The 20890-nt window shown below is 36.2% G+C and overlaps 1 protein-coding gene across 3 annotated transcripts; it reads left to right on the top strand.

Annotated features, from left to right (window-relative positions):
- Positions 1–3342: 3342 nt before the first annotated feature.
- On the top strand, positions 3343–20249 carry Golga7 (golgin A7). Of its 3 annotated transcripts, none has more exons than XM_040268520.2 (6): positions 3343–3364; positions 3688–3820; positions 8695–8847; positions 15111–15212; positions 16157–16224; positions 18850–20249. In XM_040268520.2, the coding sequence occupies exons 2-5, from the start codon at positions 3710–3712 to the stop codon at positions 16193–16195; spliced, it is 405 nt and encodes a 134-aa protein (XP_040124454.1). In that variant the 5' UTR covers positions 3343–3364; positions 3688–3709; the 3' UTR covers positions 16196–16224; positions 18850–20249. The 3 variants fall into 3 exon arrangements, with proteins under 3 accessions (XP_040124454.1, XP_005340378.1, XP_021575878.1); XM_005340321.4 differs by lacking the exon at positions 3343–3364 and adding an exon at positions 3384–3464 and having other exon boundaries at positions 16162–16224; XM_021720203.3 differs by lacking the exon at positions 3343–3364 and having other exon boundaries at positions 3585–3820; positions 16162–16224.
- Positions 20250–20890: the final 641 nt, after the last annotated feature.

Consider the following 20890-nt stretch of genomic DNA (forward strand, 5'->3'; position numbering starts at 1 on the left):
GATTTTGCTTTATGTATTCTGTAATGATCTTTTTTAAATTTTGTGATGCTTAATGAAATTTATTCCAGGTCAGTAAATTATATATCTAAAAAAGGGGGGGGGAGAAAGACCTCTAAATGTGTCCATTCAAGAAAGTTTCTCTTTCAACTTCTTTTTTAAGAGGTTAGGTTTTAAGCTGAGTCAACCGTGAGTTCCCTCTTCCCCTAGGGGATTTCAAGTCCTAAAGGAGTTTACATATCATTCTGATTTGTAAGAAGGAAAGCTGAGATCTTATTGTGGAATTCTCCAGAAAGGGGTCTACCTAGTCTTTGGAAATTTTGTGTTTTTATTCAATTACAGGTGACAGGTTCCACCTAGTTCTTGTAACATCATACTGACAACAATATAGAGTCAGCATACCTAACCAAAGATTTTCTTATTCAGCAGCCTCTTTATTCCTATCCCAGGCTTCTTCTAATTTACTGGGCTCCTTGGCATTTCCATATAGGTCTGTCTGGTTTCCCCAGGCACAGGTGGACCACAGAACAGGACATATGGAGATACCATCTCAGGCCCAGTCTTGGCCATCTCTCATCAGAGAGCTGAATAGCACCGCGTGTTGCTCCAATTCCCAAAAAGGAACTTAAGATCTAAACCTTGAGAAACAATGAGCAAGCTACCCTGCCCTAATATTCTGGACATCTTTACTGCCCATCAGTGCCTCCCCTACCAAGTTTTTTTTTCCAAAAGAGTATAAACATGGGGAGTGTGTTTTGGGATGGGGTAAACAATTACATAAAATGGTTTATTATCCTTTGATTCCTCTTTCACCCAGGATCCTCTCCCCAAATTCTAAGAGAGTTTTCTTTGAGTTTCATTTACCCACCCATTTCTTGGGGAAACAATAATTTGCTTTATCACCTATTCTTAGTGGCCAAAGACTATAGGGAAGGCTCCAAATACACAATGTAAGAAAATTGTCTGGGTTGGTTTTTTTCTTTTCTTTTCTTTTTTCTTGTATACTCCATTAGACCAAGAGTTTTAAGGTAGAAACTATTTTACATTTTTCAGGGTGTTCTAAACTGCAAATATTGGTATGTAGAAAAACAGCTCCCAGGAGATCGTACCAAGTTGGCAAGGAAGCACCTATTTCAGAGACAAATACAAGTAAACTTTTAATACAAAATAGGATCAGATGAAGGAACAGAATGCAAAGTCCATATACAAACTGATTTTTTACAAAGACACAAAGGCAATTTAGAGGAGAACACAAGAGTTTTTTCAATAAATGGTGCTGGAACAATTGGGTAATTATATTGTGGGGGGATTCAACCTATATCTGTGGTGGGCAGAATAATGTCCTCCCCAAGATGCTCATAATATTTAGAAAATTAAATGATAAACCACAAACTAGGAAAAATATTTGCAAATCTCGTATCTGAGAAAAGACTTTTCTCCAGAATACCTCAAAACTCAATAACAGGAAAAAATTTGGTATGCTTTTAAAATGGGTAGTGTCCCCCAAAGGTCCTTATGTAAAGGCTCCATCCCCAAGGTAGCAGTATTGGAAAGTGTGTGGGCCTTTAAGAGGTGAAGTCTTACCAGAGGTTCTTAAGTCACTGGGGTGTGCCCTCAAAGGGAACTGTGTGAGTCCATCCATCCTTTGTCTCTTGCTACTTCCTAGCTCAAGATGTGACACTCACTTGGACATGCTGTCCTGCCATGATATGCTGCCTTGCCAGAGGCCCAAACCAATGAGGCCAGCTAATTTGGGATTTGAACTTCCAGAATCATGAGCCAAAATAAATCTTTTTCACAAATTGTGTTGGGTATATATCAGCATAGTGATAGAAAGATGACTAATACACAAACACAAACCAAAAGATGAAGTCACTTCACCAGAGAAGATATATGATGGCAAATAAGTGCTTGTAAATATGCTCAAAATCATTAGGCATGGAAAAATTAAAATTATAACTACAAGGAGATATCACTACATTTTTGTTGGCAAAGATATGGAGAATCTGGAATTTTCATACACAGCTCTTTTGAAAAGCGTTTAGCAGTTTCCCAAAAGTAAAATACACCATGATCCAACCATTAGGTATTTACCCAAGAAAAATTAAAACAGGTATCTATACAAAGATCTGTAGATGAACGTCCATAGCAGCTTTATTTGTAATACCCCAAAACTGGAACTACCCAAATTTGCATCAATGAGGGAATGGAAAAACAAACTGTAGAATATCCACACAATGGAATAACTACCCAACATAAAAAAAGTAGAGATGATCCTCAAAATAATTTATGTGAAATAAGCCAGACAAAAGAAGAGTACACACTTTGATTTAATTTATGTAAAATTCAAGGAAATGCAAACAAATGCATAGTGAGAGAAAGATCAGTATCTGGGCAAGGAGGGCTTTGGGAGGACAGAAAAACAGTATTGCAAAGAAGCACGAGCCAACTTCTGGGGGTGACAAAGATTTAATAGTTTGATGGTGATAATGACATATGGCATAAAAATGCCAAAAATTTTCAACTTTCCCACTTTATATATGCGTGTTTTATAGTATGCCCTTTATGCCTTCATTAAGCTCTTTTTAAAATACAATAAGAAAAAATGTTTAATATGTAAAAGAGAGGATCAGATAGTGGAATTAACAACATTACTAGCCAAGAAGCACCAGACAAGGGTAAGGTGGGGTTTCTCTGAAGGCCTCGCAAAGAGACGATAAGTGAGGGGAGGGCCACGGGCCCAGAACTGCTTGTCTGCTGAGGTCACGTGAGGGGTGTAGGCTGTGGTACTGGATGCAAATCTTTGGGGTTAAGAAAGACAACACCCCAGGGAAGAGCTGGAAGATGGATGTTTGAGAATGTAGCTCAGGCAGATTCTTTGTCCTCCCTCGAACTCTTTGTTTCAGGAATTTATCGGAGAGTAGTCAAATGCACTCCCAGTAGTTTGATTTCTGTTTCTAATATGTGGGAGCAGTTTGTTTTGCGTTTGAGGGAGGATGTTTTTGTTTGGTTTTTGTGTTTAAACTGGGTGACGCAACCCACGTGGAAGCTGCGATGTCCAATCAAGAATGAAAATAACGCACTTACAATCAGTGATCAGAAATCACCTTGCCACAACCAATGGGGAAATGACACAATGGGAAATTCCGAGTCTCAAACCCCAGCCTCGGCTGTGGGGTTCAGTCTCCACAGCTGCCCCGCCCGCTTCGCCCAGTTCTGTAGCCTTTTCCTTCCGGAAGGACTCCGCCCTCCTTAGCAGGAGGCGGGGTCGGCTTGGTCCCACCCGCGGCGCGCCTTCTTTCACCCGGCACCGCAGCGCGCAGCCTCGGCAGGGTCGCTTTACGACCGGAGGAGTCAAAGACTTAAGGTAGGAGGCCGAACTGAGGGGCGGGGAAAGGAGGTTTTTGCGTCAGAACGTAAGTGACGGCGAAGGCGGCGCGACAGCAGCTGGAGGGCTGGAGAGGCGGGTTGGTGTTTCCCGGGCCGAACCGGGATGTGGGGGGCGCGGGGCCTGGGCAGGGGCGGTAGCTGAAAGCCCGCTGCGACAGCATGGGTGAAGGGGAGCGGAGAGGGGGAGGCCTTGGGCTTCTTTGGGTGGTGGGTGGGTCCAAAGGGCAGACGGGCCAGAGTCCCGGGTCCAGGCCGGGGATCTGACCCATGGTGCCCCCTCCCCCACTCCCGAACTCGCAGCGCGGCCGGTCCTGTCCTCGCCATGAGGCCGCAGCAGGCGCCGGTGTCCGGGAAGGTATTCATTCAACGAGACTACAGCAGTGGTACACGCTGCCAGTTCCAGACCAAGTTCCCCGCGGAGCTGGAGAACCGGGTACGCATCGTATCTCCCTGCACCTGCTCTGGGGCGAGGGAGGGTATCACGGCACTGAGATTCGGAGCGGAGAGGGAGAATGGACAAGACATCCGGTCTGTGTCTCGGTTCTGGGGGAGAGGCAGATCCAGAAGGGGGCCGTGGCCAAAGATATATGAAGGCAGCAAGATCTGATGTTTGGAGAAGGAAAATTAAGACCAAGCTCCTAGGTGTGATGTTCTTATAGAACTTTATGATGCCCAGTGTGGGAAGTCTCTATCCACCAGTCGTCGTACCCTTCTGTCAGTCATCCCCACCTCCTGGTTATTGACAACAGTGATGATCAGCCATCTCACTCAGCTGGTTGTGAGCTATATCCTCCTACCTTTCCTTGCAAAGAAAGCATCATCTTCCTCATGACTGGCATTTGTGGTCACTGTGCTGGTCAAACTGCTTAGCTAAAAAGGTTTGTTAAGTGTTGTGCCAGGCAAGGCAGACAGGCCTTCTTGGAACCTGAAAAACGTAGAGCATGACATGGGCTTGGACAGGAAAATATTTCAGAAGAGGGCCTTAAGCTTGTCACTCCCAGTTATGATCACTGGTAGCTACCTGTTTGGCTTGCATATCAAAATTTTCATCAGCGTATAAGACAAAAATGAAAGAATAAGATTTGTTTCCTCTTCCTTCAGATTTACCCATCCCCTCAATTTTATCTTTCTGAAAAAGTTAAATGGAGTGGGTGAAGGTGTGTGTTTTCTTGTGCTCCCATGTGTTCACCCAACCAAAGGACAGTTCTTTTAGTCTCCAGCTCTGTTTCCTATTCAGATCAGTTTCTGGTTAGCTGGGGAGCAAGTTTTGTGGTTCTTTCCTCTTTGGTATCCAGGGAGAGGGACTGAGAGGTAATTAGGTATGATGTGGGTGTGAGGATTGGAAATGCTGGTCATAGACTAGGAGGGTGAGGTAAGTGCTTACTAGAGAGAGACCTACAGCAGCCATTTAAAGCCAGCTTGCAGGCTAGGATTGTAGCTTAGTGCTAGAGCATATTCTCAGCACTCCTGAGGCCCTGGGTTCAAATCCCAAACATCAAAAATAATCAGATTTTTTGACCAAGGTGTGTTGCTCTACCTGATTGACATGATCATTTATAACAATGATCATTTATAATTTCCTTCAGCTTGATTTATAACTACCGGTAGGTTAGGGACCCAAATATGCTTCTTTAACAGTAAATTAAATATTTCAAGCATGCCTTAAAAAGATGGTTTGTAGTTTCGCTTGGTTGTGAAATGCTATTCAAATGCTACATTTTGTTGTCAGTGTTGAGTTAACTTGGCATGACAGTAAGTGTACATTTCAACAGTAGTTTGAAGAGGTAGAAGTTGAGCAAGTTTAGAACTAGATTTTTAAAGTATTTTACAGTTAACATGTTCTACATGTGAATACTTACATAAAATGGATCAAATATTTTTAAGCTTCTTTTAGAAACTATGACTTACATAATTTAAATACATTCAAAGCAATGTAAACTTTTTTCTGTACACATTCGCATATTGCAAGATTCCTTTGTATGTTTAAAAGTCAAACTTCCAGCTCATAGTTGAGACAAATACATTTATGCAGAAGCCTTCCACTGAGTATGGTAGAGCCTTTTTTTATAGTGGAGTACAGAAGCACAATGTAATCATAATACTTCAACTGATTATTATAGGAAATTGATGTTGCTAAATTCTGGAGTTATTTTACTTCTTTGACTTTATATAGCCCAGAACAGGCTTGTGGTACTAAATACTGTTTGGAATATTATATGTTGCTATTCAGTTGTGCTTTTTAATTTTTTTTTTTTTTTGTCTTTTTAAATGTTTGGGTTAAAATACTACCTTATATTTTAAACCACTTAGGAAAGCTTTGGGTTTTTTTTTTTTTTTCTGTGCCAAGATTACATTTAAATTACAGGTTTAAATCTTCCTCACTTTGATGGGAAACTGAAAGGTTTCCCTCTCTGTTTCTCTACTACCCTAGAAATGTCACTGATTGCTCTGCCACTGGGTTTGATTTTCCTTATGTGAGAATATCCCACTAGGCAGTTTAATAGAAGAAGAAACTAACATAAAAATGTTTTGTGTTACTTGTATGCATTTTTTTAAAAGCATACATTTGTGTACTTTGAGAGTTTAGATAAGTTCTATTAACAAGATTACCTCTCCACCACTTGTTAGAATGCTTTGACATTTAAGTGCTTTGTTGTTAGACAGTTTTTTGTTTGTTTGTTTTGTTTTGTTTTGTTTTTTCCTGGAAATTTGCAAATATAAATACACTAAAGCATAGTCTACTCAAATTTGGATTAAGTATAGGTACAATATTTCAACAAAATAACAACTTTATGCCAGATAGTTCTTTAAAGGAAGCTTTAGTCTCATTTCAGCCAAAATGCAGAGATATCTTAGTCACCCTTAGTCTGGGTAGAAGAAAAATGAGTGGACTATAATTGTGGCTGTAATTCCCCTACATACCTTTTAAAATATGTCTACATTTGGTCTGTAGAGATTACCTTTGATTTGCCACCTTGGTTTTGAGATCACTCTAAGCTTTAGCACCATGCAATTCAACAAGAACAAAAAAATTCTGGGAAAGAGTCTGATTTCCATTTCCATTCTGGGTTTCAGTGTTTAATGGTCCAAATTTGTATTTTGCTCCAACTTTATATATAATCACCAAATTTAGATTTAGTTCCTGTATCAGTGTTCAGAGAGTGACAGGAGTACAGAGAGCTGTCTTCTTAGGGCCTAAAGGAAGTAGGGGAAAAAATGCCTTAATTTGTTATTTTGAGCTCTTGCATTTTAAGGACAGTTGTGTCACTTAACAATAAGGATACATTCTGACAAATACATCATTAAGCAATTTTTTTGTTGTACAAACATCATAGAATAAACTTACACAAATCTGAAATGTATGAGGCTGCTGCTGACATTTTATAGTAAACTTATAAGTAGGAATAAAATATAGCACAGAATATACATAAACCAGTAACATTCACTTGTTATTATCATCATGGGGAGTTTTATGTACTATTCATAATTGAATACATTACTACTTTCTGTATGACTGGCAACATGGTTGGTTGTTGACACCAGTACTACCACAGACGTGAAGGATGTATTCCCCTACTATTTTGTGTGTGTCACTAGGTGATAGTAAATTTTCAGCTCAATTATAACAACATGGGACCACTGTCATATGCAGCCTGTCAACCTAAACATGATGTAGTAAACTACCATTATGTTGTATGCCTTTACTGTTGCCTTTTGTGCTTTTTAAAAATAAGCTTTCAAAAGTTTTTTTTTTGTGTATTAGATATTGAAACCAGGGCCTCGCAAATGCTGAGCATGTGCTCTACCACAGAACCACACCATAAACCCATCAAAAACTTTTTTTCTTCTTCTGTTAATATTTTTCTAAAACAGTTTCCACTTTGGTTTTTTTGCTTATTTGTTTTTCCTACCTGGCCTATGATTTTGCCTCGTACATACTTTGAGGTTCTTTGATATCTTTCTGAATCTGTTTCAATTGAAAGGAAAACTTCATAAAAGGGGATTCATAAGTAAGTAATTATAAGTTTTATGATTTATGGAGGCATTATGTGAGAGAAGGCCTAAAGTGAAGACAGGTAAATTGTAATTTGTTACCAAGAATGACAGTATTAGATAAAATACTCTTACAATGGGTCTTAAAAGTTCTAGGGTCAAATATTGAGATTCAAAATCTATAAAGCACTATTAGAAGAAGAAAGTAAAGTGATATTGGAAGAATAAAATAAAAGCAGATAGTTAGAGTGAAAAAGTAGATGTTAGAGTGGTACAGTTGTGTGCCATTTAACAATAACATGAACAGGAACACATAAATGCATCATTAGGTGACAACCTCCCTTTTGATCATCATGGAGTGTAGTCACACACACTAAGGGCTGCCACATTGCTGGCTGATATAATCTATGTGGTCACTGTCACATATGTGGTCTCTCATTGAGTGAAACATCACAGGGCATGACTATTAGTGTAAACTTATAGCAACAATGTCATTGAATAGAAAGAGGTAATAGGAGTGACTTGGTGTGAAAAGTTATTTTGTTCCATTGTGAGCTTTTAGTAACAAAATAGTTATTTTAAAAGATGGCAGACAGGGAAAGCAGAATATAGAACTTTGTAGCTTTTAATCACCCTACTTAAAATAACCTTTCATTTTCCTAGTAATTTCTAATGTTTAGATACTCAATTTAAGATTCTTCCCAAATACAGGGAACTTCTTCCTTTTATGACCCCACTGTGCCTTGTATATGCCTTTACTATGATATCTAGTTTATGGAGTTTTTATGTTTTACAGAACTAAACTCTTGAGAACTGAAACAGTGTCTTATTCATCTTTCTCTAAGGCTGGTCATAGGATTTGATAGGAGGTGCTCAATCAATGTGAATACAAGTGAATGAAGAAAAGAATAGATTATGTAATTTAGTTATTTGAAATTTGTTATAAAGAATAAAGAACTACCAGCCTTGAAGACATCCAGTGTTCATAAGAAGGATAAAATTAAACAATCCCCAATCGGTTTCAGTAACAATCCAGATCGAATCACCTAAAAAATTATTTGCTGACTTTATTTATTTATTTTTTTTTTGCATTGCAATTCTTAATACACCATTATACAATAATTTATCATATCTCTGATTATATATAAGATTTGTTGACACCAAATTCACATCTTCATACATGTATTTTGTATAATGATGAGTATTTGCTGACTTTAAAATTGTAACATATCAATATAATTTAGTCATAGAAAGCATTAATGAGTTGCTGGGGGTTTTTCCAAAACTTACTTTTAAATTCTTTCTTCTCTACAGATTGATAGGCAGCAGTTTGAAGAGACAGTTCGAACTCTAAATAACCTTTATGCAGAAGCAGAGAAGCTTGGGGGCCAATCGTATCTTGAAGGCTGTTTGGCTTGTTTAACAGCATATACCATCTTCTTATGTATGGAAACTCATTATGAGAAGGTAAAGCCACATTTGTTGTCTCTAAATCTCTTGAAATCATAAAGAAAGTACATTTATTATCCATTTGTGTTTCCATAGTGAAAATTGTCATAAAGTTAATAAGGGCATCTAGGTGATAATTCAAGTTATAATGTTGCTTCTTTATCCAGAGCATATAAGAATGAGTCCTGAGTGTTTCAGAAACAGAGAAGAATTGATGTGTCCACTGGGAATCAACATGTCATTTGATTCTCTTAAGATGAATGTGGAGAATCTATTATATATTCTCATTCTGTCCCATCTTTTTGAGGATCATTTTGCTTTATTTCCCCAGATTTCCATCTTCAGTTTTATCCTGCCACCTGAGTTCTTTTCTTACCAAATAACTGCTGAATCCAGAGTTGCTGGTTTCTCAACTTGAGGTGTCCAAAAGTCAAAACTCCGATCTCTTTATTTTGTTCAATAATACCACTGTCTTTTCACTACCATTTTTAGGTATAAGAGATGAAAAAGAGAAAAATAATTAGTTGTCAAAGACCGAAATGTCTTTCATTTTCCTGTTTATTAATTCACTTCATCTGTCTTTATCCTAATTTGTGCCCCTATTATCTCTCTTCTATTGAATTAGTCTCCTGATCCGTCTGATTTCTTCCCTTCTTTTACTTTTCCAGCCTATCTGCTACTGTCTTTATAAAACAGCCTTACTTCCTACCACTGCTGCTACGTAAGAGATCTTTTCTAACTTCCCAGTTACTGCTACTGGGTCAGGTTCAAGCAACCCTTGAGCTGACCTCCAGCTTATCACGCCAGCTGTGTCTCCCTCCCCTTTCACTTTCTTCATCATCTAAACTTGATTTTCATCAGTCACAAAAGATGCTCTCCATAGTTTTCATCCATCTAGAATGACATTCTTCCCATATTCAGATACCACTCATTCCTTATTTCCCACTTCATCAAACTTCTCCTTACTCTTCTAATCTGAATTTTTTTCTTTTCCCCTGTATCCCTACACCATTTGATTTCACGTCTTATCTGCCCTTCAACTATGTATTATTGTTGAGGTCAAATAATACCTTCACCATTTAATATCCCTCTTAATGCCTAACACTGTACTCTCTTAGTCTTAACTACAAGCCTATCTTATATAATAGGTATATTTAAATACCTAAGTTAGCAGCTTGTATCCTGCATATCACATTCAGAAGCAGCTAACATTTATTTCTGTTTTTAAAGTTACCCAGGATTAGTATCAGCTTGCAATCTGTTTTGTTTTGTTTTGTATCTCTTCTTTAATAATTTAATTTGGTGAATGAAAGGTCAGGGGATTCATTCATTCAATAAATATCTGTTGAAAGTCTCCTGTGTGTTAAGTAACGTGCTAAGCAAGATACCAGGGAAATAATTGAACAAGACAAACAAACATGATTGCTGACCTTGTGGAGTTGATAATTTCATGGTATCAAACTGATACTAACAAGTAAAGAAGTAAAACTAACAAAATTATAAAATGAATAAGTGCCTTGAAGGAAATAAACTGACCTATGATATAATAGGAACCTAATTTAGATTGCATGGTCAGAAAAGACCTCAAGGTGATGACATTTAAGCTGCTCTCTCAAGGATGAAAATCCTGATACCATTCTGGCAGAGAGATGAGTATATGCAAAGGCCCAGGAAGCTTAATGTGTTTCAGGAACTGAAAGAAGATAGTATGGCACAAGAAGAGGGATCAGAGAATGCCTCAGATGGATTTGGAAAGGTTCACAGGAGTGGCATCACACAAGAGTATGTTGTTCTTGTAAAGAAGTATAGCTTTTATTTGTGGTGCAGCCAGAAGTTACTTGGAAGTTTTAAACAGGAGAGTAATATAGTCAGATTTTCATTTCAAAGAGATCTTTTCGCTCTGAGAAAAAGTTTAGGAAGCTCCACAAAAGTCCACACAGAAGTACTACACACAATAGTGTAGATGAAAGGGAGTGATCCCTTCAAGAGATATGTTAATAGTAGAACCAAGACCCTCAGAGAAGAGCTCCATATAAGAGAGGAAGGTGTGCTAAACACAAATGGATAAAAAATATGGTCATCCAGCTAGCGTGGTGATGCATGCTTGTAATCCCAGCAGTTTTGGAGATGGGAGGCAGGAGGATCCAAAGTTTAAGGTCATCCTGGGCAACTTAGTGAGACCCTGTCTCAAAATAAAAAGGACTCAGGATATAGCTCAGTGGTAGAGCAGTCCTAGGTTCAATCCCCAGTGCATAAGGGGAAAAAAATTTTGTCATTCAAGAATGATCATTTAAAGAGAAGTACATGATATTGCCAATTAAGATAGAAATACATCCTCTTAGGTGTTTTGTGTTTAGTGGCATATTAGAGACTATTTCTCTATACCATTTAAAATTGTTTATAAAATTTTAATTAAAAAATTTAATTAATTTGCTTATAAAATTTTAATTAATTTGTTCATGTATATTTGCTGAAATAGATATTAGATACTTCCTGCTGACATCAGTTGTGGAAAGAAATTAATAATTGGGTGCCAGCCAAGTCATACTAGTTAAAGGGATCCTGAACACATTCATCTTTCCGAGTTCTCTCAACTGTAAATTGTATGTTGGAATTATATGTTGCCTCACATTCAGGAAATACTTAGTAAGTGGTGTTTTCTTAAGATCAGTTTTAAAATGAAGTTCATGTCTATATAAGTTTGATGGGATATTTGTGAACTCACAAATGTGTTTTTACTCTAAGCATAAATAATACTTTTTAGCCATCTGCTAGTTTGGATGCTAAAATACCTAGCTCTCAATTAAAATCCATTTGATAACGTTAAAAGATGATTCTTCTCAATATCAAATATAAATGGAAATTGATCCCAGTATGTTTTAACTTAGATTTATAGACAATATATGAAGTACTAGTTTATAGATCTAATCAAGACCTTTTTTTTTTTTAAGTTATAGATGGACCCAATACCTTTGCTTTATTTATTTATTTTATGTGGTGCTGAGGATCAAACCCAGTGCCTTACACATGCTAGGCAAGCACTCTCCCATTGAGCCACAACCCCAGCCCTAATCAAGATTTCTTTTTATAAAGCAAGTGAAAACCAAATGAAATTAATCAAGAAACAAAGACTTAAGGCATGATCAAACTTTTCAAATAAATGATATTTTTTCCTAGGAATTAGGTACAAATAACCAGATCTTGCAAAGTTAGTAACTAATGATTATAATATAGTGTACCTGTACTTTTTTTATCTTTTGATGGGGGGAGCTGATGATGGAACTCAGGGCCTCACTAGGCTAGAGCTTTACCACTAAGCTACACTCCCAGCATGTACCTATACTTTGTTTTTCTTTTCTGTTTTTTGGGGTCTGTTTATTTGTTTTGGCTGGTGGGAGGCAATACTGGAGATTAAACATAGGGGTGCTTTACTACTGGAGTTCATCTTCAGCCCCTTTTTTATTTTGAGACAGGTTCTAAATTGCCAAATCTGGACTGGAACTTGTGGTCCTCCTACCTCAGTCTCCTAAATTGTTGGGGTAACAAACATATGCTACCACTGCCAGCTGCATACCTATACTTTTAAAAGAAAGCTTTTAAAATATGTCTTTTTGTCTTTAATAATCTTTTAAAAAGAGAAAAAGTAAGAATAATCATCCTCTCCCTTCCCAGACTGTCCCCTAGGAATTTCTGTGATTTTATTTATTTATTTATGAAAAGGCAGGGTTGAGTCATCAGTGTCTTTTGTTTTAAATAATCAAGTTTCTAGTCTAGAGTTAGGCAAATATAATGATGCTTACACTTTTGTCATGTGGGTTAAATTTTTTGAATTTGTAAATAGGCTTTTTAAAACTTGCTAGAACAATTCATGCATTTTGTTTCCCATACTATGCCATTTATTGATTTAAAATGAAGATAAAGACTTCAGTGTTGTTTCTCTATTGTTGCTATCCATGATAATTAGGGAACAAATGAGCTTGTGGAAGGTTCTCCTCTCAGTAACTGTCCGCCTTGTTTATCAACTAGAAAGCATCTCTTTTTACTGTGTACTGAAATCTAAAGAGATTAGTTAGAAAGACAGACACTTGGGTATTTTCTGTATATGCTCACACCAAGCCTCACTCAGGCTGTTTTTTCTTGAAGGTCTAGTGGACCATCTTCAGTTTAATATTTCTAGGGAAACCTTCCAGAGGTTTGACCATGTTTCATTTTGTAAATACACAAATCATGTCAAAGGTCTGAGAATAATAGATAATTTTTTTAAATATTATGGTTTATTTTGACATTGATTTACCAAAATAATAACATGTCAATGTAAGGTTTCTTGGGGTGAGAATTGTGCTTTGTGCTGCCACTATTATTAATTTTATGTTTCTAAGGGGCCTTAAAAGTTTAAAAGCATCTTGTTTAGGACAGAATTGCCTTCACCAAAGTAGCATAAAAGGATTTGGATTTTATACAAAAAGAAGACTAATTGTTTTCTTTCTGAACTGAACCTATATGCACATGAATGTTACTATGTTAAAATAAAAATTTGTTTAAATAAAAATCTTGCCCAACAAAGTTATGCTTGAATTAAATAAAGGAATGCTATTTCCTTACTAGTAACTTGTAACCCTAAAAGAAAAGGAAAGCTGTTCTGAAGGAATCCTTTCTTCAAAACCAGCCATGCAAACCTTTTTCTGAGTGTCCCCTTCAGTATTAATGGACAGAGGCAAAGAGAGACTGAGTCTCTAGTTGCTGATTCTGGCATTTGAGCTCAGAAGGAAATTGAAGAAAAGATTAAGAGTCCTGAGTTGGACACCTTTATGGGATACTTCCTTCTGTTCATTATTTTAGGATGATTGACAACTCTGATACACAGATAGTACCTGAAGCTTGCCTTCTTTTTTTTTTTTTCCTTTTTTTTTTTTTTTCCGGCTCATAATGACCAAGCACAGCTCAGATTCTTTGAAAGCTGAAAATGGGAGTGATATATGCATTGCTTCAGGTAATTAAGTGAAAAAAATCTTTCTTTAGAAATAGTATTTTTAATTAAAGAATAATGCAGACTGCTCTATCAATAATTCTACCCTTTTTTAAAAGAGAAAACTTGAGATTGTACTGTCCACAAAGGTATAACTTGAAAAAACTACATCTTTCTTCAGTAAGGAAATTCTTTGTACAACCGTATAATTTTAAGTTCTAAACAAATTTATACCACAGCATCTAAATTGTAACATCTGAATTTGTTAGTTTGGCCTGATACACATACCCCCATCCTTAAAATATTGCTTAACTTTAAGCTTTATTTTTATATAGTTCTTTTTCCCCTTTGTGCTGCAGTCACGTTTCTGACTTTATCATTTACTGATAGTGTGAGTTTAAGAAAATATATAGTAATTTAAAGAGCTGAATCAAAGTCCCTTTGAACATTAGAGCCAGAAAAGGGTTATGAATAACTTTGAGCCTGAAATAAAACATGTAACTCTTTGATTTTGGATAAAGCTATTAAGATTTATTTTCTTCTAGCTTATCTGTCTCAGAATTGCCATTACTAAAGCTAGAGATGTGGCTATTCCAGAAGTTCCTTTTTATTCTATCTGGTTTTTGTCTGTATTTGCCTTGACTTTTACAAGCTTAATATTAAACTTATAAATTGAGGTTCCTGCCTGGGAAACAAGAGTAAACTGCAGAATAACACTACATGCAAACATTGAAATGCACAACTGTCACAATCAGAAACTCCGTGACAGCTAATGTCTGCATGCTCTAAAAGGAAATAAACTTTCCTTTTCTAAAATGACTGGGTTCCCTTTAGTTATAGGCCAACTTTGTACCATTACGAAAATGCACAAAGAGAGGAAAACATTCAGAAATGTTGAAAGAGAAGGCCAGGAACTGTCCTTGATTTTAGAAAAGATCGCATTACCTGACACTGAGTAATGAGAGAAGCATAACAAGCCATTGCATATGTAATTGTCAGTTTATTTCTGTATATCCATGATTGAGGTGACAGGGAGGTAAGAAGGAAGGAAATTGGTTCTCATCATGCTTTTGTATACATTTGTATTTACACTGCATGGAAGATACTTTTGAGTTGAACAGTCTTATCACCCTGTGCTATAAATTGAATACAACTGATGTGAGCCGATTAATCAGAGCTCTGTATTCTGCCTTACAATATCCATTTAACTTCCCTTGAAAACTAATTCCACTGTCTGAATATTTTGAGATCTAGCTTATGCTACAAGGGAAATCTGCTGAAATTTGTAAAAAGCTGTGGTGTCTCTTTCTGCCAGGTTCTGAAGAAAGTCTCCAAGTATATTCAAGAACAGAATGAGAAGATATATGCTCCCCAAGGTCTCCTCCTGACAGACCCTATTGAGAGAGGACTTCGAGTTGTATCTTTTTTTTAGTCCACATCATAAGGTCTAAATATTTAAAAAAAAAAAAAATTGATGGTACCATTGTGCGTTGGCCAGAGACAGTTTAATTCCTATCTTTTGTAGGAAGTTTCTATGTGAATTGCATATCTACTGTAAACATGCTGTCTCCATCATTTTTTCTAAAAGCATGTCTTTTGCATTGTACAGGTCTCTGGATTGTTTAGTATTCTGGTTACCATCTTTCTTGGTGGTTCTGAGGGCATCTTGTAGTAATAATGGGGGTTGTATGAGTAATGCATTTCAGCTGCAGAAACTCTGAACCTAAAGCCCCTTTGAAATGTATAAACTCATAATGTGTGGTGAGACTTGTCATCCAAATGAATTGCAGTTCCATGGGGTCATCTGACTAGTTGAAATCAATTACAGATGCCAGATGTTTAATTTCATTACCTTTGACACACTGTGCATATTTTTAGAAGCAGTAAGCTTTGAAAATCGCTAAGTGAATTTGGTAAATAAAATTGCAAAAACTAATTTAGCTTGATAACTGAAGTAATGAGTAAATAATTTCCTAAAAAACCTAGGTCACAAAATCCTAGGCCTTCCAGCTGATAATAATTTCAGCAGTTTTATTTATACTCTGCAGCAGTGATTTTTAAACATTTAGGGGTCATGAACCCTCTCTCAAGAAAAGGTTTTCATATAATTTCAAGGCAATTTTGAACCACTGAATTCATTACCTCCATGAATTCTCAGTTAAGAATTTCCTAATTCTACAAATAAAGCACCCTTTTCATATTTTTTTTTTGTAAACAAATCATAAGTGTTAGAATTTTCAGCAAAGTGGAGAAAGTAGGTTTAACAAAGTAGCAAATCTCTGCAAACCATATACATGTTGCCATAGTCAGTCCCCTTTTGTACATTGCATTCTGTAGTGTGTTTTCTTAACAGCCATGCTGTTTAGATTGAAATTACCATTTATGAAGACAGAGGCATGAGCAGTGGAAGATAAACCATAAAATTAAAGGTAAATATGAAGTAATATGGTTTATATACAGCTTTTGAAGATTTATACATGACTTTTCCTACCTGCATAGTAAATAAGTCATTGAATCATGCAGTTAAATAATGTTATATTTATTGTATTAGCTTAAGCTGATCACCCAAGCAATTTGATTTTTAAAATAACTCAAGATAAATTTAGTAATAGAATTTAATTTTTTCCCCATATTGTCTCTAGGTTAGTTTTGTTTTTTGTTTTTAGAGTAAGGATTATTTGTCTTGTCTTGTTTTAACATTTTGAACTATCCTAAACACTTAAGTGTTGGATTTTTTGTATATGAATCAGTTCAGAGATTTGCCTGCATATTTGACAAACGGTTTTAATAAGGAAAGAAATATTTATTTCAGAGAGAAGTGGTAAGATTCTGAATATTTCTCTTATTATATTTAAGTGGATTCAGAGCCCTGCCTAAAAAACTTGACCTAGTAGGTAAAATTGATTCCTGTTTAAAATGTTAATTTTCTTTTATATCCAGATAATGCCCTTTAATAAGTAAGAAACAAACTAGTTAATACTAATTAGAATTTATAGGCAGAATCATGTTGAGCCCATAACTACATTTGGTTGGCCTTCTAAGGGACAGTAGATAATAGTTAACCATTGTCAATTTCAGTTATGTGCACTCTCTACAAAAGTATTCTGCTGCTACACTTTTCTAATTGGCTTGCAGATATTTATTGCTCATTCACAGGCAGCACAGACTCAGAATAAATGCATTGGAGAGGGAGGACATACCAAGGATTGAACTCGGGGGTACTTGACCACTGAGCCACATTCCTCAGCCCTATTTTGTATTTTTTTTAGAGACAGGGTCTTACTGACTTAGTTAGTGCCTCACCATTGCTAAGGCTGGCTTTGATCCTCCTGCCTCAACCTCCCAAGCTGCTGTATGACAGGCATGCACCACCACGCCCAGCTACATATTCTTTTCTAAGGCAACAATAATAGTTCCCACTTACATCACACCCACTGTGTAACAGGTATTGTACCAATGGTCCTTCTAAATTACCCCAAAACCCTGTAAAATGTTTCCCCCATTTTACAGATGAGCAAACTGGGGTACCAAATGTATTAAATTATCAAGATCCCATAGTGAACGAAGACAGTTTTGTACACCACACTTCTTTTGCAGTATTTGCAGCAATAGGAAAATACAGAAAGGAAAGAGTTTATCAGAGTATTCTAGATGTGTGTCCCTTTCTTCTCTTTCCTTTTCAACAGCCTTTTTAAAAGATCATTTTTTCCTGCTCCTGTTCCATTTATTGAATTCTACAAATCATCCAACATTCCAGAGCTGCCTTATTTGAGCACTAATGTGCCACCTGAACCCTTGAAAAACCAGAGATTTAAATGATGACATCCTCTGCCATATGTTTTATTCCTTTAAAAAGGCTTTGTTTTGGAACACATAATGTTACTTGTCCATAGACTTTCTTGTGTACAATTTTTAAACTGTTATTTTTCAAAATGTTATTTCTCAAACAATCAAGTAGGAACTTTCTGTGTGGTTTGTGTTACATGCTATTTGAATAAGTTTGTTTTATCAATCGCAGCTGCATTGACTTGGCACAACCCATTTGTCATGACTCATTTTGCAGCTATTATTGCTTAATAGGATGTTTTTCTGAGGTGGTACGGGGTTTTAAGCAATTACACACCAGAGGCTAATCTATCAATATTCAAACAACTGTGAAATTTTGAAATGGGGAAGATTTACATTAGGAACTTCTGGATAGTTTCATGAATGCAAATATTTTTGTTCAATACAATTTATAGTGTACAGAGCTATTCTTGGTCCAGGATCTGGTATGGGCTGAGATCTTGAAGAAGAGGGAAAATTAGAAGAATAATTTATTTAGTTCTACAGTTTTTCTTAAGTGTGCAAGTTGTCTGCATATTAAAGTATTACATGGGAATTAAATTTAACAAAAGAATACATCAACCATGGTCTTCATTTTATAAAAGAGCTTTAAACAATCATGTTGCTCTTTGATTTTTTTTTAATATCATGTATCTCTATTAGTAGATACTCTGATAAGTATTTTCTCTCTGGATTAAGAGCGTTGTCTTTATTTTTAAAAATTAATGATTATTATATCACAAATTAGTGATAATAAAAATAGCTAACATTTGTTCGCACTGTGTGCCAGCCATGATTAATCAATCAATTGTAATTCATTTACAGTTAAACAGCCATTGTAAATGATTAATCATCACAACTCTCCCAGGTGGATATTGTTTTCCCTGTTTTTCAAGTGAGGAAACTGAGGCATGGAGAACTGAAGTTACTTAAAGATTAAACAGCTAGTAGATAGCAGTCAAGCACCCTGTCTCAGTGATCAGCAGCTGACCCTGTGCTTATCATGGCATGATTGGCCAGACATCTGATTATATAGGTTTGATTTCTAGACTGTTAAGCAGCATTCTGATTTAGACAAGTCATACAGATGTCAGTATTCTATCAGTTGGAACCCTTGCTTGGTGGAATATAGCCCATATAGAATAAGTTCATATCAGTTGATATAAGAGAGATGGTTAGAGATGATTTTTAGTATCCTTTTCTAAAACTTTTTTCTCCTCTGATTATAGATCCCACATCCAGCTGGGACCCTCATCTACCCACTGGCTGATCACAGAGTGTCCCTACCTCCTCTCCAGAGCATCATTCCTTTGTATCTGCTGCCAGAGCCACGGTGCCATTTACTCCAAGGACTAACTTTCTAAAATTCCACACCTGGAGTGACCTCTAGTCGCTCAGCATCCACTTTGTGTCTTTAAATTGTGTAGGATTCTGTAATCTTTTGATTCGTTTCTGAGAAAACACAATGAAGCATTTCACATTTTTTTATTCAAAGTGATTATAAAATATGCAATTGGTCAGCCCAAAACAAAGTTTTATTTATTTCTTACTTGCCACCAGTATCATGAAATCTATTCATTCCTTGGGCCAATTTTCCAGGTGGCTTTAGATTTAAACGAGTTTATATTAGTGAATGTTCAGTCTTATTCCCCCAAATTAATAAATAGCTTTTTTCCAGGTGAGGGATAGACTGTGTCTGTGGTTATGCTGATGCATTTCCCAGATTTCAAAGAATACCAGTTTTGCCATGATTCAAATCTTGAGATTGATTTCTGTTGTTCAGTTTTCAAACCAAAACTCATTGAAAAAATACTGTATAATGTTATTTGTTTTACTATAGCAGTTATATCTAATTAAAGCAGTATTGAATGCAATTTCCATTTATTTTATTTGGAGCCTTTTATGTTATTATTGCATTACCTTGAATGTTGGAAAGATGTGGTATGTGTTGCTTGTTCATTACACAAATAAGTAAGCACAATAAAGTGGATGCTAAACCATCAAACACATATGTCCCTGCTGTGTCCCTGAATGTGTAATAAGCAAGTATAGTAAATATTTTAATTATAGTTTTGTTATAAATATAACTTATGAGAAAAAATTTGATAGGCATAATACTGTATATTGCTAATTTTTAACCCTACTGGCAACTTTATGATTTATAGATTCCTCATACAGCCTCTTACAGTATTCAGTGCACAGAAATCTTATAATTGGTTTCAAATAAGTTAAGTGACTTCCAAGTTAAACTCTTAAGTCTGAATCAGTACTTCTAGCTCTTCTTTTGTCTGTATGTTCCTAGTGTTTTGGGTTTCTTATGCCCCTCATTCTTTTCTGGGTTTGAGAGCACTGTATTTGGAAGAAAGTTAAGAAATATATTAGGAGAGAATGAAGCAGTTAAAAGTTTTACTTTCAGAGATATTGTAGGTGCTAATACTGGATTTAACCTTTCAGATGTAATTTCTTTTCTGGATGTGGTAGTTATTCAATAAATCCCATAGGTCTGTGTAATATTTTAATTGTATAAAACTTTGTTACTTTATAGCCTCTTATAGTGTGTCTGCCTTTTAAACCCATTGCAATAACTTTGCTGAAATATTAACACATTAGTAAAACTTTTCTTAAACAAGTTGTCTCTGTGTCATATTTGGTGTGATTTGATAAAGTAGTAAATGACATGGCATTAAATGTGGCAGAAAGATTGAATCCTGGTTACAATGTAGATTAGTTTTTTGTTTTGTTTTTTGATTAGGGGGATTGAAACTGGAGTCACTGTTCCACTGAGCTACACTATTTTTATTTTGAGGCAGGGTCCCACTAAGTTGCCTAGCCTGGCCTCAAACTTGCAATCCTCCTGCCTTGGCTCCCCTGTCACTGGAATTACAAGTGTCCCTGCACGTACCATAAATGAATATCAGTAGGTCACACCTTTCGCTTGTTTACATGTTTTTAGAGCAGATACAGTAGTGTTGATAAAAGTCAAGGAATAGTTCCCAAGAGTTTTTAAAAGTATACAAAGAGACTGGAATGGTTCATTAGGAAAATGGTCACAATTATTGTTACTGTCTTAGATCATCTGATGACGCCAGGTTTTTTTTTTTAATGATGTAGATTTGTAGAGAATAACAGTTTATAAGATAGTCTATTCATTTGTGACCTTATTTTCCTACATAAAATGTTCAACTTCTTTCCTCTCCAGTGAAACAAATAGTAACACAAGTAGTCAATTAATGTCCAGTAGTGTAAACTTGGAAATGTGTAGAGCATAGC

Source organism: Ictidomys tridecemlineatus, chromosome 14 (assembly GCF_052094955.1).
Source record: "Ictidomys tridecemlineatus isolate mIctTri1 chromosome 14, mIctTri1.hap1, whole genome shotgun sequence".
Classification (NCBI taxonomy): domain Eukaryota; kingdom Metazoa; phylum Chordata; class Mammalia; order Rodentia; family Sciuridae; genus Ictidomys; species Ictidomys tridecemlineatus.